The sequence below is a fragment of the Semicossyphus pulcher genome, unplaced genomic scaffold (assembly GCF_022749685.1).
Source record: "Semicossyphus pulcher isolate SPU_LCO1_2020_fin unplaced genomic scaffold, fSemPul1.0.p SCAF_13, whole genome shotgun sequence".
Lineage (NCBI taxonomy): Eukaryota > Metazoa > Chordata > Actinopteri > Labriformes > Labridae > Semicossyphus > Semicossyphus pulcher.
In genome coordinates, this window is record NW_027211637.1 from 6,417,752 (window position 1) to 6,445,022 (window position 27,271).

The 27,271-nt window shown below is 39.1% G+C and overlaps 2 protein-coding genes across 4 annotated transcripts; both read left to right on the top strand.

Moving 5' to 3' along the window:
• Nucleotides 1-5,895, top strand: LOC138589626 (succinate dehydrogenase [ubiquinone] iron-sulfur subunit, mitochondrial-like). Its single transcript, XM_069660010.1, has 8 exons — nucleotides 1-151; nucleotides 1,257-1,390; nucleotides 1,498-1,583; nucleotides 1,720-1,856; nucleotides 2,090-2,206; nucleotides 2,442-2,543; nucleotides 3,771-3,893; nucleotides 3,991-5,895. Exons 1-8 carry the CDS (start codon nucleotides 86-88, stop codon nucleotides 4,069-4,071), a joined length of 846 nt encoding a protein of 281 aa, XP_069516111.1. The 5' UTR covers nucleotides 1-85; the 3' UTR covers nucleotides 4,072-5,895.
• Nucleotides 5,896-7,189: 1,294 nt separating this feature from the next.
• Nucleotides 7,190-27,143, top strand: atp13a2 (ATPase cation transporting 13A2). 3 transcript variants are annotated; one of them, XM_069660722.1, is made up of 29 exons: nucleotides 7,190-7,303; nucleotides 11,807-11,883; nucleotides 12,318-12,485; nucleotides 13,685-13,743; nucleotides 13,861-13,927; nucleotides 14,017-14,096; nucleotides 14,883-14,960; nucleotides 15,603-15,672; nucleotides 15,778-15,912; nucleotides 16,009-16,075; nucleotides 17,065-17,196; nucleotides 18,714-18,875; nucleotides 19,673-19,783; nucleotides 19,905-19,951; nucleotides 20,061-20,249; nucleotides 20,337-20,543; nucleotides 20,655-20,765; nucleotides 21,004-21,160; nucleotides 21,373-21,484; nucleotides 21,626-21,750; nucleotides 21,850-22,028; nucleotides 23,223-23,315; nucleotides 23,499-23,578; nucleotides 24,069-24,221; nucleotides 24,342-24,438; nucleotides 24,742-24,965; nucleotides 25,349-25,500; nucleotides 25,619-25,791; nucleotides 26,891-27,143. In XM_069660722.1, exons 1-29 carry the CDS (start codon nucleotides 7,291-7,293, stop codon nucleotides 27,056-27,058), a joined length of 3,486 nt encoding a protein of 1,161 aa, XP_069516823.1. In that variant the 5' UTR covers nucleotides 7,190-7,290; the 3' UTR covers nucleotides 27,059-27,143. The 3 variants fall into 3 exon arrangements, with proteins under 3 accessions (XP_069516823.1, XP_069516824.1, XP_069516825.1); XM_069660723.1 differs by lacking the exon at nucleotides 7,190-7,303 and adding an exon at nucleotides 10,732-10,808; XM_069660724.1 differs by lacking the exon at nucleotides 7,190-7,303 and adding an exon at nucleotides 10,998-11,083.
• The last annotated feature ends 128 nt before the right edge of the window (nucleotides 27,144-27,271 follow it).

Here is a 27,271-nt window from a genome sequence, read left to right on the forward strand (position 1 = left end):
CATACAGGGCAGTTGAGACAAAACTGAGCTGCCGGGTCTGTTCAGTCGTGTTGTTACCGTAATAAACGCTTAAAAAGTCAGAAAGATGTCGGCGGTTTGTGTTGCCCTGAGTCGGAATGTCTTGGCTATCAGAAATTCTGGATCTATGGTGGTGAGTAAAAAACAATTGTATTCAGTTTTACGATAGACAATGCCAGTGGACTTCTTTTTTAGAAATTTGTGTGTCAAAACATTGAATATTTGTTTAAATGTATTGCTTGTTTAGTTAATGCAGGGCTACAGTATATCATCCCACAGTATGTAATTGCAAAAGTATGTAGCTCTGTAATTAAACGACCTATAGAAACACACCCTGCTCTAAGGCTATGTCTGTGTAAATGCCTCATAATATTGAAGACCGTCTGCTTTACTGTTGAGTGTGAATAAGAATAGTAGATATATAGTTAAAGCAAAACAATCAACACTTCATCATTATTATAATATAATTAACAATTAGTAAATTTATGAGTTGTGCTGTTGCAACTCCTCCCTACTGTTGAACACATGTATAATTCAACTTTTTAGCAGTAATAGTACGCATATATCCGTTAACATCTCAAAACTGTAGAGAAAAACCTAAGTTATTCCACTTAAATAGGTATTTAATTGTCCTTTAAGAGTCAGTTAGGTAACCAGCGACTGCACAGTGATGTAACACTTTCATGTCAGTTCATCCAAGCTACCACTAGGGGGAGACTCCATACTTTTTTATGCATTGGGAGTCAACAAAATGTTGTTTCTTACATTAAAGATTAATTTCCATATAGTTAACAGTATATATACGGTTTAATAAAAAGTGGTATGATTTTGTACAAGGTCTTTTATTTTTTATTTTTTATTGTACTGGAACTTAATTTGGTTATGATGGTTTGCATCTTCATTGTTTGTGGTAATTGTTTTTGACTTTTGCAATTTAAATAGAGCAGGTCATTACTGTACTTATAAGTTCTCATAGTGTCCTCATGTGTTACAGGATAGAATTACAAAGTGCTTACTATTTTAGTCTTAGTTGACCTAACTAGCAGCTAGGTCACCTTCTGTGTTTGGATATAACTCTTGCTTTTATTGATCTTTATTCAAAAAGATAAAGGAAGAGGATATCTGGAGGAATTATAAATGACATAAAAAGTGCGCTGAATTAAGTGGCTGTACAACCTGCAATAGTTTGTTCTCTGTGAATCATACACTAACTCTCTTGTTCATAAATTGTCATACAGATGGTGAGGTATGCTCAGACTGCCGCCGCCCCCGCTCCTGAACCCAGGATCAAGAAGTTCCAGATTTACCGCTGGGATCCCGACACGGCCGGAGACAAACCACGAATGCAGACATATGATATTGACCTCAACACGTGAGTCACTACTGTGTCTATGAACAGAACATTGTTGAGCCTTTTTCTTACAATTTAAATTAGCCCAACAATTGTACTAATCTATTGGCATGTTCCTGTTCATATAGCTGTGGTCCAATGGTTCTGGATGCTCTCATTAAGATCAAGAATGAGATTGACCCCACGCTCACATTCAGACGCTCCTGCCGGGAGGGTAAGAAACTAACAATTACCTTACACATAATAATGCAAACATTTTTAACAGAGACAAAAACATTAAACACAATACCAGGTCTGTTTAAGTGAACAACTGTTCATTAAGTGACCCAATGGTTTGTGTATTTCTTCAGGTATCTGCGGCTCATGTGCAATGAACATAAACGGAGGCAATACACTGGCATGTCTGAACAAAATTGACACCAACACAAGCAAACCGTCCAAAATCTACCCGCTCCCACACATGTATGTGGTCAAAGATCTGGTGCCTGTAAGTATTGAAACTGTAAAAAGTGTATTTCTGTGGCGATATGGCTATGTACTATAGTATCAATCAATCTTTATTTATTGATCTCCTTTTCAAACTGCTTAGCAAGCAATTGACAAATCGTTAAAGCATAGCATGACTTGAATTCAAAGAAGAAATAATAGAATCGTATATACTCAAATTTATTGGTTGTTTGAGTGCCTGTAATGAGTTCTCCCTTTTATTATTTCCACCAGGATATGAGCAACTTCTACGCACAGTATAAATCCATCGAGCCCTACCTGAAAAAGAAGGATGAAACACAGGAAGGGAAGGCACAGTATTTCCAGACGGTAGAGGACAGGCAGAAACTGGTAAATAAACCACCTTCTTACTGTAAGCAACACAAACAAATGACCCTCTGGCAGCCATATTAGAGGTCTTCATCATAAGGTCATTACAGAACTGGTCATCCAACATGTCTTGTTTGAGCATTTCAGATTTATTACTTGTAAAGAAATCACACTTTCATTGGTATCATTATGGTTTGCCTGTGGAGACATAAAGGACCACAGAGACTGAGAATAAGCTGTTCTTCTTCCCCCACAGGACGGCCTGTATGAGTGCATCCTGTGTGCCTGCTGCAGCACCAGCTGTCCCAGCTACTGGTGGAACGGAGACAAATACCTGGGACCTGCTGTTCTAATGCAGGTGGGTAAAGACACTCTGAGACATCTTTCTTAGCCATAATTAAATCATTTGATGGATAAAAACTGAAAAGAAAACTTTGGTAGCAACTAGTGAGGTAAGACAAATGTGAGGTTTAGCCTGAGGGTGGTGCCAGAGCAAAAGCCATGTTGTTAATATTTAATCAGATTATCTTCTGGTCGGTTGCCGTTTTGTACATCTTAGTCTCTGGGGTACTTTATCAGCCTCAGCTGTATTCACCGGAGACTGAGGCTTGTCTTTGAGCTAAATGCTGACGTAAGAATTGACATCAACTATGTCAGTTTTCTCAAATGTTGCAATGCGTTCCACTGCGTTGTTTTGGAGTAATGCAGTAGGTTATCAGTCATGCAGAATTCCTCAAATACATTCAGTAAAAATGTAGTTTGATAAGGCACATTTTATGTTCCTGTTTTCAGTGCAGTCGTTAAACAGGAAAAACTGTCGCAATAAACACAGTCACATTCTAAATTTACCCGTCTTTACTGTGAGCACAGAGCCAGTTTGAATATTGAAGGACAAAATTACAAAAATGTAATCTTGGATAAAACATACCAGCAATACACCTAAATAGAAAAAATAAATAAATAGATAAAACAAAAAAACAGAGCAACAGTATGAGGAATTTGCCTCAACAAGCTGAACCCCTCCACAGGCTATATGCTTTTTTGTGGGGAGAAATCAGCAAACATTTGTTTCCTACAAGTGTTTGCAAAGGTATGCTAGCTAAGTGTTTGCTAGCACATCTTGTGACATTTTTCATTTACAAGGATGTTGTTTAAATTATTACTGATGCCACAGAGCTGTAATACACTTCTTTCTATTAGTTTTTGAAAACTATTTCAAAGAAGGTACATTAAAAAAAAAATTAGCTTGAGAACCACTGGCCTATTGGACGTGAACATGCAGATGTTGGTTACCTTTAGCATTTTAACAGCTACGGCTGCATTTTGTGGAACTGTACCTTCTCTAAAATGTATGAAGTTAAAGATGAATCATGTCAATAACTGCAGTTTTACACTTCTGGGAAATTTGACCTTGCAACATCCACTGAAGGCAGTGAAAATTTCAGGGCTATCTATTTCACAATTGTCCAGATATTTCACTGTAGAATTATTTACTTATTTCACAACATTCATGTCCCAAAACATTATAAAAAATACTAAAATGTATTCAAAGACAACAGATGACCACTGTTTTTTCTTTCTGCAGGCCTACAGGTGGATGATCGACTCTCGAGATGAATTCACTGAAGAACGTCTTTCAAAACTTCAGGACCCCTTCTCTCTGTACCGCTGCCACACGATCATGAACTGCACTAAGACCTGCCCCAAGGTGCTTTAAAACATTAACATTCAAACACTCTCTCTCTTTCACAGAGTTTCAAAGAGTTAGGTTTCTCATTGTCTGTTTAATTCACTTTGCTCCACAGGGACTGAACCCAGGAAAGGCCATTGCAGAAATCAAGAAAATGATGGCGACATACAAAGAGAAGAAAGCTGCAGCTTCGTGAACATCTGAAGAGCTTGCTCAAGAACCACTAATCATATCATGAACTGAGTTAAGAGGAAGAGAAGAGCCAACCAGGAACTTTTTTCCTCCATGAGCACCTTTTATTATTCTCCTGTGTGTGAGAGATCTGTGTATGTGTGTGAGTGTGACTGGACAAGGAAGGAGAAGGAAAGGGTATCAGAAAGGGTGCTGAGGAGAACTCTCAAGTTTAATATTTTGAATGACACAACATGTTGGACCATATTTCTGCTGTTTGCCTGCACAGGGAAGATACTAGGCCTTATGGTATTCACTCTTTGCTCATGAACTCATGAATTCAGACTGTAAATATTTAAGCATGTGTACATTGAAGACACACTGGGCTAATGATGGAAGTTTAATAGGCCGTCATGTTAAGGAAAGGGAAGAACAGACAACTCTTCTGTTGAAGTCCTTGGCAAATTAGATGGCAATAAACAATATTTAATCATCATAATCAGCGTCATTTTTAACTGCTAAAAAGGCTTAACACAAAATTCATGGATCACTTTTACAGTATAGACTTCACCTTGAAACATTTTTTGTTATAATCCACCCATCCATTATCTATACCGCTTATCCTGTTCAGGGTTGCTGGGGGAGGCTGCAGCCTATCCTAGCTGTCATTGGGCAAAAGGCGGGGTACACCCTGGACTGATTGCCAGTCAATCACAGGGCTAACACATAAAGACAGACAACCCTTCGCACTCACACCCACACCTATGGGCAATTTAGACTCACCAATTATCCCTACAAGCTTGTCTTTGGACTGAGGGAGGAAGCTGGAGACCTCGGAGGGAACCCACGCATGCACAGGGACAACAAGCAAACTCCGCACAGAAAGGCCAACTTTGCACAAACCAGGGTTTGAACCAGTGACCTTAGCAGGCAACAGCGCTAACCACTGCACCACCTTGCAGCCCTATAATAGTAATAAAGTCTATTTGTGTAGCACCATTACAATACATACAAGAAATTAAGCTCGAAGTTCTTACCAATGAGGGGAAAACATGCACCAAGCATTTCAAATTAAAACAGAAAGAACGCACATCAAAACTGGGAGAGAGTGTCATAATAAAAATAAGATGGAAACTTAAAAACACTCTATTACTAAAAAAAAAAGCTTTATAACATTGAAATAGAAAATAAAAACTCATCCTCTTGGATATATGAAAGTAATTAGTCTAATAGTACATATGATAATACATTTGCATATTAAGTAATAAAGAGAACAAGATCCAGTAAAAGCCTGAAAAGAAGATGCTACATGTGTCAGGTGGTAAATAAACCACATGGCATTATTTAGGCCTTTTTTCACATACTACATTGTAACTTGTCTTAGTGGGAAAGCACATGTGTTAGTAATCAGCCTTGGCACAGTACTCCAGCAAGCTGATACAGTTTAATAGTTAGCCAGCATGCACAACATGCCCCTGAACCTGAAGCAGCTAAATGTATCTCTAACATGAATTACAGGGACAGCACGAGCACCAGCCCTGAACTAGAACCAGATTCGCCCTGGTCGAAAAGGGGTATTTTTAAATTAAGCCATTGATATTGATCTTTATTTACACCTGTGCTTTGACAAATCCAAATGTCTCCTGTGAAAAGTTCTCCTGTGGGAAAGTGGTGATTTTTTTTTATCTGTTAAACAATTATGTGTTTTCATTATGTGTTCATTTGTTATTGTGATATCTGAGCAATGAATGGTTTAACATGCCTTAATGGGAAGTAAGGTAAGTATTCTGGGCAGCTTTCCATTGTAACTCCTTAAACCTGATTTATATGAGAAAGCTAGTTTCCTCAATTGGATTAAAAGATTAAGAGAAACATGAATACCACAGTTGAAAATTCTTTTCCAGAAACACGATTTCTTTGCCATGAATATGCTAAGCAGGGTTACTAATGATAAAAAAAAAACAATTAAGGTTTCAGGGAAAATTATTGACTTGCTGCAAATATACAGGGGCTCTACAGTAATCGGGTTACAGTACAGATCAAGTAACTAATTCCTCTCTTTTACGGTACAGTGTTGGAGGACAGTAAACACCAGCAAACGCGATTCACAACTTGGTGATCTACAAGTTGTACTTACAAGAGGCTTATAATGAAGCTGAAATGCCTTACTTAATGGTTTAAAGCCATACATTAATAGCACTTAATATAAAAAAAACCCACTAGAAATACCACTATTTGTAGATGTGTGTTTCAGCTGTCCTTATGGACATTTGTAGAAAAAAAAAAAACCTTATAAAGATATAAACTGGATGGAAAGAAACAATCAATAAAATCTATAGGGTGGAAAGGATAACTTACAGGATAAGGAACTTAGGCGACTTCTTTGAGTCAAGATGGGAGAGAATCACCAAAACTGACATTATTTTTTAAATAAAACAAAATTATACGAATATTGTGTGTGTGTGTGGGGTGGTTTTAAGTGGTAGGGATGTATGTGTACTTAAGGGCTAGAATCCTCCAGTATTCTATATGTGTAAAGACCTAATTAAACTTGATTATATGTAGATATGTATGGAAGGATGTGTATCTATGTATAAGGATATTAAGGTATGTTGCTAAGATATTGGATTAAGGTCAGAAACAAATAGTGAAGAACATGAATACAACATAATGAACCATTTCTATGTCCAAATGAAAATGTTGCTTATTGTTTGTTATAAATTAACAAATTGAAAGTGTATACATGTACTTATATATAGGCCTATATCTATATGAATTAGACGTACGTGCATTATTATTATAATTATTACTTTTTATTTTATACTATATATTTTTTAATAAATAATATAATAGTATAATATAATAATAAAAAAGACAAAGGCTAACGGTAAACTGATATGAAAACGTTTATTTAAAACGTTAAGGATTTAACTATTTATCCACACTAATAGTAATTTAGTAATAACATCTTAAATACAGATATTGATTTTCTTTATGTGACTGTTTAGACATTCGTCAACAATGTGTAATCAACATCAATGCAAGTTCAAAATAGCCTTATTTTGTTTCTACACGCGCTGTTATCTATTTTGGACCACGGGATTTTCCGTAGAGAGGTACAGTTTGTGCTGAGATAGCTAGTCGTTTAGTGAGTATCTTCCTAGTCAGGCTAGAAGACAGCCTGACATTTAGGTTATGATGGTGTGAAATAAGGTGATGTGTAGGCTGTCGTCGTGACCAGAGGATGGAGAGGCGAGGTAAGCATGTTTGAATGCTTTTAAGCAAACCTCCCCTCGAGACAGTAAAGCTACACTGATGTTTTGCTAGCCGTTAGCTAAAAACAGCCAATGGAGATAGCTCGCAGTGTTGAACCCATGAACCCAGCCCTGTTTTGATGTGGACTGACTGCTCGTTTTATGGTAGTATAAAATGACTAAATTCTGTTGTGAGCTCGCACTTATAATTTCAGATGATTTCTCTTACCTTTGCACAGTAAAACTAACTCAATAATCGCCTTTATTAGCTATGAATAACAGTTATACCACACTCAATAAGTTACTATTGAAAGGCAAAGTGAATTAACTTAAGCCAAGACCTGATGTTATTAAAGCTATTAAACACTCAATTGTCCATTAAAACTTCTTATTACTGAGTATTTTTTCTTTTTTAAATAAACCTTTATTCAAAATTCAATTCTGATAGCTTTGCTATCAGTCCTTTTAGTGTTTCAAAATACAGTTTCATTTCATTCTTGAAGTGTTGAATATTGGGTTTCCTTTCAGACCATTTGCATTTATGGATATGTAACATTTCCCATGTAGAAGGAGGAGGATTTGAAAAAAAAAAAAAAAAAAAAAGGTAGCATTTCTGTCCAGATCATTTTTCCTTTAAAAAAGAATAACATCTATTTTCTGTAAATTAATATTGGTGCCACATAACAAATCAAATACATATTCAAAAGGAATGCAGAAGAATTAATGCATTCATAAAATAAATGAAGAACAGACTCTGAGCCAGTTTTACAGAACACACAGGATTCAGAATGATCCTTCTATATTTTTTTTGGATATATTAAATAAATAATTTTAAAATAAACTTAAGGGACTTTTTGTTAACCAAATATTTCTTACAGTGAGTCCAGGCCAAATCCCAATTAATACTGTAAAAAATGAATATTCCAATAATGTTTGCTATGAGGAGTTGCAGGGCAATGTATCCTTATTGCTAAGAACTATCTTTCGAGTACAAATGCTCTTAACAGTAACACTGGGGTGCAGTTTAGAGGCTAATTTAACTACCTCTACCTTTTTACCTCTAGTGGTATCCAGCCAAGCAAATGTGTGGTTTTATTTGCACAGTTGGCAATGTTATAACCATTTCTGATTCCTCCCTATTTCAAAAGAGGTGAAATGATTCATTTGTGGCCCTCACACCAAAGTGAAGAATGACATTTAATTCATCATCAACATTTCTTGTCAGAAATACGGTTCCTGTTGGTTTGGATAATCCTCAGCCCACACTGCTAATGCTCATACAGGTGCTGGTTCAAGCATTGCTGCAGTAACTAGGCTATTGAATCTGTTACTGCTGCTCCACTTTTACTGAATTGAGCACTGCTGCCCTGTGTGTCTGTTTTACGTGCGAAATCATAACTGTCTCAGGGCATAAATGACAAATCGGCTTATAAGTAATAAGGTTAACTAGCAATTGCTATTTGTTTATCTGTTTGGTGTTGGGAAAGTAACTCACAGGTGGTTTCGGAGTTTTGTTTTTTGTATTTATTAGGGCAACTATAAACTCTACTATATCAATAATTGCCTTAAAATCCAGAATTGATCTGGCTTTAGTCATTTGACTATTATTGCCACCAGTACTGCTTGTTCTACTACCATTGCTTCTGCATTTGCCTATGCTGCCATGAAATCTATCTAAAAGAGTTACAAAGACTATAATATAATAGAGCCAAGTAATGTCGGAGTCAGGCAAGCCCACCAGACAATAGTGTTCCTTTGGCCTTGACATAGCCGTGAGATGAAGTCTGGGCTGTGCTTCTTGAGGTTGGTTTTCTGAAAATTTTTCCTCCTCAGCTCACATGACCGTCTCGTGTTTGTCAAGTCATTTGTGCACATGTATTTCCTTTTTTTTGACATAGCAGAAAGTTTTTCCTGTGTAATGGTCTGGTTAAAGATGAAACTGAAAGCTTTGATTTTCAATGAGTTAATATACAGGATATTAGACAGAGCAGGATTTTTTTTGTCATATTGGTAGGGATATAATATCTGAGGCCTTGTTGCAGGTCAATATGTCCTCAAAATGTAAGTTGCCCTTTGAACCGAGTCATTGATGATGCCTGGGACAAACATTTTTTAAAAGAAGTGTAATGATGACTTTCAGATGCCAGAAATTACTGTTTGTGTTGTGTTGAGTTATTGAACAAAAGGATTTCTGAAATCAGCTGGATTTCATTACCACTTTAGACACTGGCTGATGCAGTGTAGGTTTATAATTAAAAAGTTAAATCAAGTAGTATGACAACTATGCTGAATGACTTTCGACTCACGGGTTTTACTGCAGACCTCACCGGATACTTTTATAGGCTACTTTTGGTACAGATTGTCCTAGTTATAACAAAGCAAGCATTTGATCACATCATTATACTAAAATCATGTGAATAATGACAAAATAAATGACTCAGTGAAGGGCTCAAGGGTGCTATTCAATAGGAGAAATGTGAAAGATGCTATTCCATTGGAGAAAATGTGATAAAGTGCCCTTTGAAGCAAGGGTAGAGAATTGGGCAATAACCACCTACTACTGAATTTTCCTTACCAACAATCTTGTCTAAAAATCAGAATACAATACAAAGATCTACAACACACTTTCAGCCTACAGAGGACTCCTTCATATCACAGTAAGTTTAAATATTATTGAAGTGAAATTCACTGCCCAAAGTCAAAATAAAAACAACATGTCCAAACGCCATTGCTATTTTGCAAACATTTAGAAATATAATTAATCTCCTTGTTGTTGTGAAATTTAGGACTAGAAAATGTGTTAATACTGGAATGGAAGGTTTGTGATTTAGGTGTACAACTATGTAATGCATTTATTCAAAGAGGAAACAATAGTCACCTAATTGTGCTTATATGTTGTTATATAACGACTTAGGGATAAAATGACCACCAATGACTATGAATATTGATGGTTTAAATCTTGCTGGAATGTGAAACTTACTAGTTTAATAATGAATTAGTTAATTGTTATAATCAATTTAGGGTTTTTCTATACTTGAATAAATACATTTCCACCACAACTTGGTGCATCAAGATAAAAAATACACCCATTCTCTATCATGCTTGGAAAAAATTGACAAAATGCTCTGAAGGGTTTCCTTACAGTGGAGAAACATAATATAAAGTGCATTCTTAGAGGCCCTTCTGGTGAAGAAAAAAGTGCCTTACAGGGTGCTCTTCGGCTGAAGAAAATGTGTCAAACTGGCCTGAAAGGTGGCCTTCTAGTGGACAAAATGTAATAAACTACCCTCAAGGATGCCCCTCCCGCGGAGAAAATGCTACGTAGGGCATCCTTCCAGTTGAGAAAATGTGATATGGTTTCCTCTAAGTAGGCTAGTTCCACTTTTCTGCACTGGTGCCCTTTTTCCTCGCCCCAGCTCTCAGACAGCCGGAGTCCGCCACTGCTAATGGTCCTCCTCAGCGCGTGCAGCACCCGTCAACGTCACCGGTCGTTGCAACAGTTTATATTGTAAGCGCATTTAAAGTTGTCTTTAGGCACAAATGTTTGAGAGTTTGATTAGTGGTTGATTCGTCGCCAGAAATGCCTGTGGGGGACGTGAACCAGTTTACCCCCAAAGCCGGTTAAACAGGTATAGTAGCCTCGTCAGGTATCAGAGGGTCGAGGCAGCGCACGCAGGTAAAAAGGGCAGCGGCAGAACTGAGTGGGATTTACCAGCAGCAGAAGGGAAATCTCTAATTGTATGTGGAAAATATTAATTTAAAAATTACGTTTTCTCATTGACGGTAAGCACAGGTTTTTCTTCAAACATGTCTGAACGATAAGGGGGTTTTATCTCTGTATTTACCAGGTCTTTGGAAGCGGAAGCGAGCATCCGGTTAAACAAACAACTTACTTTTCTGTGCTTTATTGGATCTTTTATCTTCTCGGTTATTGTATAGCTGTATTATATAGAGACTTTACAAAGAGTTTATTGCGAACGTATATTATTTTACGAGATATTTTACTCTCCCTTGTAGCTCTTTAAAGTTAATGTTTCTTTCGGTACTCTGGTTTACGTCGTACACAGGTGTGTTCAATGATCTTTATGTTAACCCTTGAATCTCTCAATATCTTACATATTCTCCTTTATTTTGGCTTTGTATTGTATTGCATTCTCCGTCCATCTGTTGCCAGAGGCAGACGTTGAAGTGAACAGCTAAAATGACTTTTAAATACACTGACCCAGGCAATAAATGTTACTGTGTCAGTGCTGTAAGGTTTAAGGGATGTCTAATAACTTCTCATAACTTGGACAGACGATTTTGTCCACATGAAACAAACAAAAATTGCCATGTTTTCATCTTCATCACCTTAATCATATGAAAGATGTATTTTAAACCATGAAAGATTTGTTGTTGCAATGTGCAACATGGACTAAACTAGAGCCCTGTTGCGCTGACTTTGTAAATATTGACTTTAGGTGCCTATTGTGCTACATGTTAATGTTGTGTTAACCTGTTTTGTAGGTAGTGTTGCGGATCCGCAGAGCGGACTCCCTTCACCCAGTCCACAAGACCCCCTGCTCAGTCCTGAGTCACACATGGTAAGAAGCTCCACAGTGTTTTTGCTAAATAAACAATGGCTGTAAGGGATTTTAGCATCAAAGGGTGAGATAAAGAAAATAATTTTAAAGAGGAAAAATTCACCTTTCTTTGACACATAGACAGGCTGAAGCTGTAGTGGTAGCCTGGTTTGCTTGCTTGATGTGAAAACTTACACTGACACCTGTCATCTGCAGATGGAGAACTAACAGATGTGCTATCCCATTACTATATGTACAGACACTGAGGAATCTATGGTTTCATTTTCTGTGACAGTTGGTTCAAGTATCACAGCTGGGAACAGAACAAACCACCTTCACTATCTGTGTTTTGACACTGGCTTTTTATCATAGCCATATGGAAATGAACCTTTGTTAAACCTGATAACGAACCTCTCTTTGAATCTCAATTAACTGTCTGTCCTTTGCCAAACCAGGATGTTCAGGGATATAAGTGGGTGCGATGGCGTGTGTGGTTGTGTCGACTGGCTGCCCTGCTGTCCTTGGGTCTCCTCCTGATTGTGTTTCACTGGCGCCCGCGGCTTGCTGTCCTCGCCCGCTGCTGCTCCTGCCCTCTGGCTTTGGCAGATATTCTGCTATTAAAAGTGAGAAATGCATTAATTCCTACTCTCGATTTTGACACCTGGAATTATTACTGAAACAAAATATTTCTGTGATCTGCATGGCACTTTGTCCCACACTAGCTTTTTATGTTAGTAAAGAGACATACAGGTCTGGGTTTAAGTTCATCAAAGCTAAACCTGGTCTGGACATTACGTATATGATAAGTAGTAATTAATAAACCTGGACTGAAATGTAACGTTCTTCTTCTGGCCTAATTATTAATTCAAAGTGTAATTCCAGTATTTCTAAACCTGTATCCTATTCTACATACTTTTGGATTTAATAACTAATCAGTTTAACAACCTTTGGAATTGCTCCGGTAGATTGCTTCAGCTAGCAGACGCAAAACCGGCTATAATGGCTGCAACGTAATCCTTAGGTGCAAATGCACTTGATCCAAGCATGTCTAAGAAAAGTGCTAATTTGGCCACTGACAGGTTCAGATTGTAAATGTAAGTGTCTAAGAACATTAAAGAAAGGATCCTTACAGCAATAGACCTTGTAGTTAATTAGCGGGACTTACTTATCTACCGCTGCCTCAGTCAGTTTTTTGTGTGTGTGTGTGTGTGTTATTGTGTGTTACATAGATATTGTTTTGCAATTAGACCAACCATTTAAAACACCAAAGTCACACAATAACACAAACAAACTCACCACTCAATCTTTAATTAGTGGTTTTGTCACTGGAGTCTGGTGGCTTTGAAGAGAGCAGTGTAACGGCTGCTTCTACGGTATGTTCAAAGAGGATTTTCCACACTGGCATCAAAAAAGTTCAGTGAAAAACAAATGTTTACTTGTAATTTATGTGAAGTAAATATATCCACACAGAATCTCAGAAATAACCGGCTTCACATTGCAAGAGCCTCTAATAAATCAGGCTTTAGTAAATGCCTCAACTTGCTTCATCAGTTTTCAATATGAAAGCCATTTTCCATCTATTTAATACACATGTAATTACCAGGTTTATTAGCGGCTTATATTTTATTTATACCTTTATTGTATATTTGTTGTTTCTGTCTCATGACATTCTGTTACCCAGCATGGATGTTGCTACAAGATGGAGAAGAAGACCGTATCTTTAACAGTATTCTGTGTTAGGTTATGAGTCACTGTATTAATTATTTCTCCTTGTGTCCCGGTTCCAGGAATCACAGATGCATTTGTGTTGTTTTTCCTTCAGGACAGTTTTGGCCAGCAGCATGTGGTGGAAGTCCTCACAGAGGAGATTGAAGAGGGCAGGTAAGCTACAAGTTTCTATCATTTCAGGACAATGCTCTTAATGGAGAAAGATGTAAAAAAAGAAAGACAAAAAGAAGACTGCATGTGAGCTCAGTTTACTTGGTTTGTCCCTTTTAGTTTGGACTTGATGGGAGACCTGGAGGAGACTGAATGGAAAGATACAGTTCAGCTCTACAAGGAGGAGGTAGGGAAGAAGGGAGCCGTTTTCCTGCAGAGTCATGTGCTAAGTGACCTTCTTTCTCAACCTGAAACTTGACCTTTATTGTGTTACAGAAAACGCTGCTGCGCTACTATCTGTTTGAAGGACTGCGCTACATCTGGCTGGATAGAAAAGGAGCTTTCTGTCGTGTTAGGTACTCAAGCAGGAAAACCAGGAACATAATCTACATTCATGTGGTGTCAGAATAATCCGTAAAAGTAGTTTACAATGGAAATCCCTGAAATGAACCCAACATCCTGGAAAATCTGAGAAAACTTTGGTACACAGCTTGCTAAGTTGCAAAACTTGATGTGATACTATGTAGAGACATGGCAGATGAACGTAATGTTGGCTTGGTGGTCAAAAACGTCATTAATTCACGTATTGCATATTCATTTTTTGGTCCTATATGATTTGCAATATGGTTTAATCCAGCAGCCATTAGTTGCTAACCACATAAAGTGACCTAGCCTCATTTTGTGCAATCAAATACAAGACATCCTTTGCAGTGTTCATGTTCCACGTAACGCCTTAAAGTCTCAAAATGCACCATAGTTGGAAGAATGCCTCGGAAAATGGGATTATCTAAGGAGCATAGGAATGCAAGGATATGGGAATACTGAGAACTGAAAGTTTTTTCAGTCAGTACGACTTTGTGCTGATACTCAGAAAGCCAATTCTTATTATCTAAGGAGCATAGGAATGCAAGGATATGGGAATACTGAGAACTGAAAGTTTTTTCAGTCAGTACAACTTTGTGCTGATACTCAGAAAGCCAATTCTTATTATCTAAGGAGCATAGGAATGCAAGGATATGGGAATACTGAGAACTGAAACTTTTTTCAGGCAGTACGACTTTGTGCTGATACTCAGAAAGCCAACCTTTTCCTCCCACTTCTTTATTTGCTGTAATGTTGAAACCTTCTGTCTGCGTCTGTAGTGTCCTCAATGAGGACTGGACCTGCAAGGACCTGTATGGTTTCCAAAAGGGCCTGAGTCACCTGGAGCAGAGCTTCAGGTAAGAAAGGATGCAATGCATGTATGAATGAAATAAACGGAGTATTTAATCTCAGAGGGCGCAGCTGAGTTACAGTGATAATTTTGGCTGCTATTTTTGATTTAGTCTTAGTCTCTAGACGAAAATGATTTTTAGTTTTTGTCAAATTACTCTTGAGAAAATATGACCCCCCTCCAGTTTCCAGATCATCCATACAGTTAAAGAACGATGAGGGCACAGCATCTATGGACGCTGGATCATGTTTTTATGCTTGGTCCTAACTGTTTATCATCGCTTCGCATTGAAACAGTCTGACTGAAGCAGACAGCTGATGATCGCTCCTTTTTGTGCCGAAGAAGTGTCAAATGACACAAAAAACCCTCCTTTTTCTGTGACCGCGCACAGAGCCTGAAGCAGAAAGCTTGAGTTAAATGAGAAAGATCATAACCACCTTAATGATGCCTCTTATCTCTTACTGGGGCTTGAGGCTTTAAAATATCATGGACTTTGAATGTCCAACAACCTGCCACTAACATTTTAGTCCTTTCTCGTTAACGAAAACAAAATGTGTCCTCAGTTTTTATTGTCAAAGATCTGTCAACGAACATTTATCGTCACAATTTTCGTTAACGAAATTAACACTTTGATGACATATTTTTTCAGGAGATGCATGTTCGGGCCCAACCTTATTGATGTGCCTGTGAAGCCTTACATGAAACTGCTGTTTGAGGAGGTGAGATGAAAATGTACCGCCTCTGTTTTAATCACATTTATCAACATGAACCCTAAGTATCAAATTGAACCCTGCTATTTTTTCTCTCTCTGTCTCTTTCTTTAGGTCCTCAATCCATTCTATGTGTTCCAGCTGTTCAGCATCACCCTGTGGCTGATTGATAATTATTGTATTTATGCCATATGTATATTTCTCATCTCCCTTTTGTCCATCAGCATTTCACTTTATGAGATCCGCAAGGTGAGTCTGTTGTGGCATACTCCATCTGATTGTGGTTTAAGCTCTCCATATGCATGTAGATGATATAATATAAACCATATTTTACTTACTCCACAGCAAAGCGTCACTCTTCGCAACATGGCCCGGTTTGTCACAAATGTCACAGTACGGAGGAAGTCAGGAGGTGAGTTTTTGCGAATGTATTTTCCTCCAATGTGAATATCTGATCAGAATGTGTTTATGTGGAATTGGTATTTGATTCATATTTTTTACGTGATTTTGTTCCCTTTGTATTCAATCTATCAAACGTTTCTTATTTAAATTGTGTGAAATCACAACAAAAGTTATTTCATGACAATCTGCATAAAGGGCAGCTATCTCATGCGTCCTGCAGTAAAGAAACGGTAAAACAGGGTTTGCTAAATAATATCGACCCAGGTGTCGTAGTGAGACATTAATAGTTGCCATGTATTCTCCTTAAATAGTTGCCTTCTTTGAACCACCAATGTTTCGATTCCTCTTTCTCACGACAGAAAATCCAAAGCAGATTAAGTAGAACATAAAGCAATCGGTTAAGTTATCTGTGGGATCTGTATTACACTCCTCTAAAGGGCCATCACAGTTTCTAGGTCCTCTTTAGGTTCTAGGTCATCTTTACCGATACATTTAGCAGAACTATGGATTAAAGAAGTGACTTTGTCCTGTCAAGTTTTTGACCACTGATTATTGAGCTTTATTGAGCAGTGTTTGTCAAGTGTGTCCACCTTTGTTCTGCTTTTTATTGTTTACAAAAAAGGACGGGGAAGGAGATTAAAGACTGCAAGCAAAAAACATGGATGTATTTTTTTATAATACAGGATTCAGAACATTGGCCTTGTCAATGTTATGTGGTGAAGGAAATATATTCATCAGGCTTTAAGAGCACACACAAAGTGTTTTAGTGAGTCAGACTGAATGTAAACAGAACATTGTTAAAAACAGAAAATAAATCCTAAGGGCAAATTTAGTCAGTTCCCCCCTTGAGGCATAACCCAACTGAACTTTTTGTGCTTTCTCATAAACCACTTCACATTCAGCAGCTTTGAAAACAACTCGGGCTACAATATGCAATAAGCTGCATTAAACTCAGCTGTCTCCACAAAGATATTCATTCCTGGATGTTTTTTTTCTCAGCTGAGGAGAGTGTGAGCTCAGAGGAGCTGGTCCCCGGCGACTGTCTCATCATCCCTCAGGAAGGTCTGCTCCTGCCCTGCGACGCTGCCCTGCTGGCTGGGGAGTGTCTGGTCAATGAGAGCATGCTCACAGGTATTCAACAAACCCCAACAACATCAAAACCAAGCCGAAGTTACTGGATAGATTTGTCTTAGTTCGTAAGCACAGCAGTGCGGTCAGGTTGTTCCTGGGGAATGCTGTGACCAATGGGCTGATGAAATCCTTTTGGAGCTGAGAAATGTGTTTTGCTTTGTTGCTGCAGTTTTTAACTTAGGATTTAGTTTAAATCTCTTTTAAACTGGGGTCACTTAACATCTCACAATCTTGAGGCGGATTAGAGTCATAAATTAGCCATTAGAAGGTATTTTCAAGATGACTGCATGCTGGTGTTAGTTCATAGAAGGAGTGTTAAGTCTTTCAGGCATCTTTTCTTGAAATTCAAAATCAGGGTGTGATTTGGTAAAACCACTTTAATCCTTTTATTTGCTTATTCTGGTGTGTTTGCTAAATCGCAAAAGAGTTTTTAACTTTTTATGAAACCAGCAGAAATGTAATTCCTCTATATAGCAAGCAAGCGAGACCATCAGGAAGAAGACTGATTATTTCTATACATTTACATTTAATGCCCATCACGGCTGCTACCGTGTCTGTGTGGATACTTGAAATTGTGACCATTGCAGTGCCTGGATATCACTTAGTCTAACTGACTAAGTGATTCACAGCATGTAAATCAGTTGCTTTAAAAAAAATCTGGGGGATTTGTTTTAGTATTTTATGTTTACTTAGAAGCAGATTAATTGGATGTGTGCTTTTTTCCGGACCATTCCCAGACATAAAATGTAAAACTGCTTCCATGAGCATAGAAGTCCTGAGCTTAGGTACTCTTACCTTTGTGTCTCTCTCTCTCCCTCTCAGTTCTTGGTATTTCAGGCAGCAAAGAGTTTATCCTTTAATTATCAGTATGTATTAGTCTGGAATACCTCCTGCAGAGTGGTGTGTCTTGGATCATGTCGGACCTTTTTATACGATGCGTTAACATGCTGAGCTATTATTATTTCAAGGGTCCCAATGTAACTAACACGTCAAGCTGCAGATATGAATGTTTTTGATATTATAACATCGGCCTTTGTGCTGTACAGAGAGAGACCCAGAGAGAGCACATGCATACGGACAGCACTGATGGTAAACAAAAACTAGTCATGTAATCAGGAAGCCTGATGTAACTCTGTATAACTCTCAGGTTTATCAGTGTATTTTATGAGTGATACTGCTGCCTGAGGTAGATAGGAACATGATCCTACCATCCCTACACAATTCAAAGCCCTTTAATGAAACAAAACTGCGAATCACTAGCCTAGGAAAAAAAAATACTTAGCCTGCCATTTTCGTATACCATGTTGTTCTACAGTGAAAGTTGGATTGGTGTGTTCGCTTTATTCAGTTATATCTTCAATTTGTGTTCCATTAATCCAATTCAGCATCAAGACAAAAGCATTTGCAAATAGAAGTCAATAAATATGTGAGCCAACCTGTTCACACTTTTCTGTGCCTAAAGCATGTTTTAGATTTAAAGTGAGGAGTCAACCTGTTGTCATCCTTCCTGTGTCCAGGTGAAAGTGTCCCAGTGCTGAAAACCCCACTGCCGGCTGGTGACGGGCAGTACAGCTCAGAGACTGAGCGCAGACACACCGTCTTCTGTGGTACCCAACTCATCCAGGCCAAAGGGGGAGGGCCGGGAGGCAGGGGTGCTGTCGCTGTAGTCACAAGCACCGGTGAGTAGAGAAACTGATGTTCTGAGTCTGTAACATTTTTAAGAGATGTTGATTGAGCAGGTTTTCCATGAGTGCATTCCCATTTGTTCATCTTGTGCATATGAGGTCCCTGGTCTCTTCTATTGATCTACAGTTGGCATTAACATGCCAAATTGTGCAGAAATCCACATGCAAAGGCGGAGAAGTAGACTGCTTTTGCAATTATAACAAGAAAAAAGAAAAATCAATATTGCACGTTTTTAACAAGAAAGAAAATACATTAATTACATGTCTAAGACTTCCAGCCTTACCATGAGGCAGTTTAGTGAGTAACATTAATTGTTAACATAACTTTAGTTTGTTTAAAATAAACCTCCACCTTCAAACCAAATATTATTTTGTTTTCTTTCTGCAAGTTAAAGGTACCCTGTGGAGTTATTGACCACTGGTAGTGCTATGGAGAAGTGTTTTTATGAGTGGATGCCCGTTACATATGTACTGTATATACACACAAGGATCCAGCTGCACACACCCTGGGTCATACAGCACACAATCCTGCTGGTGGTTGAGTTTTGTTTTACTGACTAACAGGTGGCACTGATGCGCCAGAAAAGGCAGGAGAACAAGACGTATTTATGAATGGAAACAACTCAGACTTTTGAAACAATCTGGGAAGAAAAAAATGCATTCAGCACATTTTATAAAAGTTTTGGGGAGCGTAAACGTAACTGTGTTTGTTTAGAAGACAACAGGGAAACTTAACGGCCTTTGTTTGCTCTCCAAGTTGACCACTTTTCCTGCATGTATCTCATCCTCAGGGTTTTTCACAGCCAAAGGAAACCTGGTGAGCTCAATTTTGTACCCTCAGCCAACCAACTTCCGCTTCTACCAAGATGCTGTCAAGTTCCTGCTTATCCTGGGCTTTGTTGGTAAGAGCCTTAAAGAGTATAAATGACTTACTCAGATTATGTATTTAAAGCCTTTTTTCCAATAATTTAAAAACAATTGAACTTTATTTAACTTGTTCCATTTTTTTCCTTCTTGCTTCAGCTCTTTTTGGCACCATTTACAGCCTTGTGGTCCTCCAAAAAACCAGTGTAAGTGCAGTTATATTATAGCGCTTAAATAACTTATGGCCTGTCTGTATTTGACTTTCTGATGATAAATACAGTAAAAACCCTGACTTGTGTCTGGATGTGTGTCCAGGCGACTTGGTTTGAGGTTATTATTAGGAGCCTGGATATTGTGACCATTGCAGTGCCTCCTGCCCTGCCTGCTGCCATCACCACTGGAACGATCTATGCCCAGCACAGACTGAAGAGACGGGGCGTCTTCTGCATCAGTCCACCACGCATCAACATCTGCGGCAAGGTCTCACTCTTCTGCTTTGACAAGGTGAGGGGGACTCCATCAACTGAAGTTTAAGATGTATGTGAGGACAAGTGAAGTTGTATTTAACCAGAGTTTACTGTATTTTTCCAGACAGGAACTCTTACAGAGGAGGGTCTGGATGTGTGGGGGGTGGTGGAGGGGGGACCTGCTGGTTTCTCGGAACTGGTACCAGAGCCCCGACTCCTGCCACCGGGGAACATGCTCTCAGGCCTGGCCTGCTGTCACACTGTGACGCTGCTGCGAGGGCAGCCCCTTGGAGACCCTCTGGAGCTCAAGATGGTTGAGTCCACTGGTTGGGTATGAAGAGTTACTCTACTAGGAATAACTTATAATGTTTATGTTACTGTAAACATCTGTTATAACAAGTAAAGTTAAATCAGTATCTAAACACTGTACCTCATTTTTTAGACACTCGAGGAGCCAGAGGGGGATGAAAGTCCGCTGGATGCAGAGTTTGGTGGCCACAAAGTTTTGGCTGTTATGAGACCTCCGACTCAACAGCTCCACGCTCGAGGAAATGTGAGTGTCCTGTGTAACTATCAGTCTCATATAGACTGATTCATTGGACTTAACTCTTAGAAAGATCAGCACAAGTACATCTGTGGTTGTTTGTTTCTATTTGTTAACCTTAGAGTTGTAAAGTGGGTTATACAGCAGTTATGCAGTGTGCCCTCTGTCTGCTCAGTTTACTGTGACCCCACTATTCATCCAAAGTTTTCACTTATGTGTAACTGTTATTCTTTCTTTTTTCTGTCAGTCCACTTGCGAGGCGGTGGCAATAGTTCAGAGGTTTCCCTTCTCCTCGGCCCTGCAGAGGATGAGTACGGTGACGGTGGCCCCCGGGGGACGCTCGCCTCTCGCTTTTATCAAAGGATCCCCAGAGATGGTGGCCAGTCTGTGCCGGGCAGAAACTGGTCAGTGACTTCAACTTATTAATAATATTCCGTAAATGTGTGACTATGAAACAGCACATAGCACTTTTAAGTGATTTCAATTAGGAATATTTTTAACGCAAAGTCCTGTACATCGAAGAATCTTTCCCAGATACAGGTTGAAGTGAAGTTTGCATTTTGTCCACATGTTTAACTTTACATTTTAGCTAAATTGGATACCTTAATGTTTACAGTGCCGACAAAGTTCTCCAACAAACTCTGCAACTTCTCCAGTGAAGGCCTCAGGGTTCTTGCACTCGCCTATAAACCATTGGATGTGAACACTGACTTAAGCACCATTGAAAGGTAAGAACAGTCTGAGTCAGTGGCCCCCCCCCCCCCCCCCCATTACTTTTGAAACGTGTTCTTAGTCTAGTGGTACTGGAACTGAATCTGCAAATACAAACTCCAACTGTGAGTGTTAATGCAACTGTCTGTCTTTTACAGAGGGGAGGTAGAGAGGGACATGCAGTTCTTGGGCTTCCTCATTATGAAGAACCTTGTGAAGCCGGAAAGTCCCGAGGTTATTAACATCCTGAGGCTGGCAAACCTCCGTAGCATCATGGTCACTGGTGAGAGACCGGGGCCGATTTACACAGTGCACTTCCTCTTTTTCATCATTAAATGCCTTAAATGTCATGTCAGATCTTGTTTTGTCCTTGCTTCCACAGGGGACAACATTTTAACAGCAGTCAATGTAGCAAAATGCTGTGGGATGGTGGGTTCTGATGAGAAGGTGATATTCGTCAATGTAGTCCCCCACTCCACCCAGTCCATGCCTATGCTGAAGTTTAACCTGGAAAATGGAGGAGCGACTGCCAACCAAAACTCAGTAGAGGTCATCACTCAGGTTGGTCCTGCTCAAACCAAGTCTGCAGTTCACTTCTTGTCACTGTGTCTAAGGGTGCTTTCACACCTGACAGCTTTGGTCCAGACTTTCGGACTTTACTCTGAAAGTCCGGTTCGTTTGGACAGGTGTGAACACACAGTCGAACTCTGGTGCAGACCAAACCACCGGACCAAGGTCCGCTTGAAAAGACGGGTCTTGGCCCGTTTCCAAGCGTACTACCGTCTGGTTTGATTCAGGTGTGAACATAAAGGGACTTAAAGTAGGACCAAATACAGGAGGCAAACCAAAAACACTGTGCATAGTGGATTGTTAACGGGTGCTGACACTGGCAGAGAGAGACACGCAGCCAGGCAGCAAGATGAGTAGAGGACAGACGTGGGGGAGGGACGAGGAAATAGAAATCAAGCTGACTAAACAATTTCACAGAACACGGAGGTATTCAAACTGTTCAGTGACAAACTAAAGGAGAATGGAATCGATCGATCTGTGGAACGATGTTAATTTAAAGTTAAAAAAAAACTCCGACAGCAAAACATTAAAGTTCGCGATCGTGTTGAGTGTGATTGATCAGTCTGCTCTCTCTCTCTGTTTACTTCAGGGGGTTTTCCTACGTGGAAATTCTGACCAATCACAGAGCAGTTTCCTCTGGCATCAAAACTTTTGAACACAAACCAAACTTTAGGCAAAATGCAACATTGTAACAATTTGGTCTTTGATTCGACCCAAACAAATCGGACTTTAGGTGTGAAAGCACCCTAAGTTTTGGGTGCACTCCGATGGCAGAATATATTTGAGACAACTGAGAGGACAAATTTCATTTTTCTGATGCAAGAAGTTTTTCTTACCAAAAGTTTTTTTTGAATTCTCTGAGATATTATTCATGAAATGTGAGTGAATCTGAAGCTGTTGGGGTCATATAGTTTTGATATGTCAGTGTGAGTAAGGACTTGTCCTAGTGTTTGGGTCACATTATCTCCCATAAAGATGGAGCTGCGTCACAAGTAGCTAATTTAAAACACTCACACATGAAAGCTTTTACTAACTGACGGCATGGTCATGATCATGGATAATTAAAGATAAAGCAGTAATGACAACAGCAAACACAAAAGGCCCATTTCAGAACAATCATGGCATTTGTGAACCTGCTGGAGGGATTTAACTTGCTGTTATTGACATGTTTCTTTTTCATCTCAGGGCCTGTACCAGGGCGGTTTTGGCTATCACTTGGCCATATCTGGGAAGTCCTTTGCTGCCCTTTGTGACCATTTCCCCGAGTATCTACCAAAGGTAATGTATGCTATGTTACCTCAGCATGAGTATTCTGGCATTGGACCATGCTACTGCAATTATGACATGCATACAACAACTGGGAAAGCAGTGAAAGAGACGTTTATTTAAGGCTAACAGAGGCTAACAGACTTTATTTCAAGAACAATGGCCATCTGACCTCATCACATGCTGTCTTTGCAGGTTTTGTTGAGAGCCACAGTATTTGCACGCATGACTCCTGACCAGAAAACCCAGCTGGTGAAGGAGCTGCAGAAACTGAAGTGAGTTCTGACACAAAAAGGGGAAGAATGGGGAAACTTAGAGGAAGAAAGAAACTGGAAGAAAAAATACGGATAGGCTGAGAACAACAGAGAAATCATTATAAGGACATGAAATCCTCATTAACTTGCAGTTCCAATAATACTTGCAATATAAATAAGTGAATTGATAGATAAACTGTCGGTCATAAGTAAGAACAGTGGATTTAAAATACATCCACACCAATCCACTACTACTACTTAAATAGAAAAAAAATCATGTAGAAAGTGAACAATTCTGGTATAAATGTAATGTCAGTAGGGAGAAGCTGGGTCCTTCCCTGTAATGTTTTTAAAATAGGGCATCTAGTGGCCATCATAGGAACTGCTGTTTAGAGCATATCCATGTTTTTCATTATAGATTTAATATCACAAGTGAAGTTTCGTTTTTTATTTTCTCTCGCTACTAGTTTGAATTTGTTTAAATAAGACAACTCCTCCTTTATTATTTCAGCTACCTTGTGGGCATGTGTGGGGACGGGGCCAATGACTGTGGGGCTCTCAGAGCTGCTGACATCGGTGTTTCCCTCTCCGAGGCCGAGGCCTCAGTCGCTTCACCTTTCACTTCAAAGACTAAAAACATCAGCTGTGTGCCGCTGCTTATCAGGTGAGGAACTCGGGGACATTAAATGACTGAGGTCTTTGAAAACCAACCAAACCTGTGATGTTTTGGGGATAGGATCTTTAGCGGAAGAAATAACACATTTTTCCTTTCTTGTTTGTGCAGAGAGGGTCGGTGTTCTCTGGTGACCTCCTTCAGTCTCTTTAGGTACATGGCCGTGTACAGCCTCATACAGTTCTGCTCCGTCCTCATCCTCTACACAGTGAGTACCAGTGGAGCTCATGACACCCTCAATTACAAAGGAGCCATTTTTACTTGCTGAATACCTGGTAGATCAGCCTTAAAATATTGCTGCCTTTCTTTAGTAATTCTGTCTTGTCCATTTTTTACCGGATATAATGGAAACCCAAAGCAATAAATCCAAACAAATAAAAATAATAAATACATTTGTTATGAAATAAATGGATAAAAAGAAACAATTCTGCTCTCATGACCACAGTTTCTCACTCAGTCTTTATTGCCTCACTCAGAGTGAAACATGTTGTGTCTTGTTGTGTGTCTGCAGGTGAAGACAAGCATGGCCGACCTGCAGTTCCTGTTCTGTGACATCTTTGTGGTGACGGTGCTGGCGTTGGTGATGGGTAAAGGAGGCCCCAGCGAGGAGCTGCACCCCCGCAGACCCCCAGCCAGCCTGCTGGGCCTGCCTGTCCTGGGCAGCCTCTTCATCCACAGCTGTACGATAGTCATGGGCCAGCTGGCTGCGCTCTTCATCACTGCCTCACAGGACTGGTCAGTACAAGAACACGGGTTTATATTTGCTAGGGCTGCTATGATTAATTGATTAGTTGTAATTTTTTGAGAAAAGAGTAAAGATATATTTTCTGTTTTCTTTCTCTCTTTACTCTTATTACAATAAACTAAACATCTTAAGGTTGTTGACAAAAACTAAACATTTGATGATGTCATCTTGGGTTTGGGGAAACTAACCGACATTGTTTCTGAATTGTTATTGACAAAACAACTATTTAGTTAAGAAATTATTGAACAGATTAATAGACAATTAAAATAACAATTAGTTGCAGCTGTTATATTAGTTTCTTTACTCACCAAACAAAATCCAAAATGTCAGATTTAGAAATAGAAAAACAGCTTAATCCCATTTTCTTCTTCAGGTATGTTCCCCTCAATTCAACAGTCTTTGGAACAGAAAATCTGCCCAACATGGAGGACACCAGTGTGTTTGCCCTGTCAGGTTTCCAGTACATCATCATGGCAGTGGTGGTCACCAAGGGCTACCCTCACAAGAGACCTCTCTACCACAATGGTGATCATTTGTTATGACATATCATGCTGATACATTTCAGCTGTTTTAAATATAATGTAAGAGGTATTGATGATATGGGACCTTGAACTCAGCAGTGATTTTTTTCTTATCTTTCCAGTGCTTTTCCTCTGTATACTATTTATCCTCTTTGGCCTGATGACCTGGCTGGTCGTGTATCCTGGGACTTTTGTTTGCGAAAAACTTGAACTGTATGACTTCACTGATATGGATTTCAAACTGCTGCTCGTCGCAGTGGCTGCTCTTAACTTCCTCATCTGTTTTGTTGCAGAGGTGAGTGGTGATAGTAAACTTTTAAATTCCTTTTTGGAAAAGTTGTTCGTCACCAATTACGTGAAAAATAGTCTGTTCAATCAGTACACCCAACACCAACCGGGTGAGAGGAATCATAGTCCGCTGATATAACTGATGTTGGGATTCTCCACGATGCTTTGAAGATTTACTTTAACCTAAATGTATCTTTGAGGATCTCCCACAGGAAAGACATATTAGGCCTGCAGCCTCCTGCCTGCAACTGAATCACAGCAGTGCTGGTATTCAGTACAGCATCACTCCCTCTCATGTGATATTGCTTAATTAGTTCTCCCACCAGACTCCTCAGATGTTATGAGTGTCTTTTGCCAAATATTACTGTGTAACCAGCAAATGCAACACTGAGTGACAGCAAGCTACATGCTAAGATAAATCATATACATGCCAAGTCGAGCTTAAGGAGCAACACACAACCGTTCAGCTGTTCTGTTTTTACCTTTTGAAGCTCCCATATCCTCCCTTTTTCACAAGTTTAAATAAATATAATTAATAATGTGTAAAAAAAACAGTAACTGCTTCAGTTTCAGGTACTATTGTGCATTCTGGCCCTATAATGGAACTGAGAGACATTGTTATTTGTTATTAGTCACGCCTGTACTTTTCATGTTATGACAAGTCTAATCTTCTGCTGCGAGAATGGCCTTTTGTCCCTTTTAATCATCAAAAGATAAATACAATATTTTAATAATCTCTTAAAGCATGGTATAATCCTGGTTGTTTTTTTCAGACTGACATAGTTGTAACAAAATATACAGACATTAACAGAGGACATAAACAGATGTTAGGATTAGAATATGGTTCAGCTTTATAGTTGTATGTTAGTAAGAGTGTTGTTAGTGCTGGTATTAAATGTATGTGTATGTTCTGTATGTGTGTAGTGTTTACATACTGTATATGCCTAACTGTGACCTGAGGAATATGTAGGTATGTGCACAGGGGAGGTAAAAAAAGGGGGGAAAAAAGAGTAATCATGAAGTTGATGAGGAGAATTTAAACTACATTTATAAGTGCACAAACATGCATATACAGATATTTATTAATCTTTGTATTTTCTTTCCAGGTGCTGATAGACCTGGGTTTACTGAACTGTCTTCGGTTGCTGCGTGGGAAGCGTCAATCAAAGAAACAGTATAAACGTTTGAACGTACTTCTGTCAAACTCTCCGTCATGGCCGCCTCTTAATCAAGCTCTGTCCCCATCAAATCACACAGTCATCTACCTGAGCTAGCATCTGCTTGCCTCTCTGTCGGACACTGTCGCCCCAAACAATGCAAAATCATGTTTACCTGTTATTAAAAACTATTTTTATTTAAGCTATGGAGTGTGGGTTTTTGTGTACGTTCATATCTTCTATTAAATTACGGTGGGATTTAATAGAGGGGTTCTGGGGGTGTTAAATGACCACTCTGGGTTGGCAGGTTTGCATGTTTTAGCCAAATTA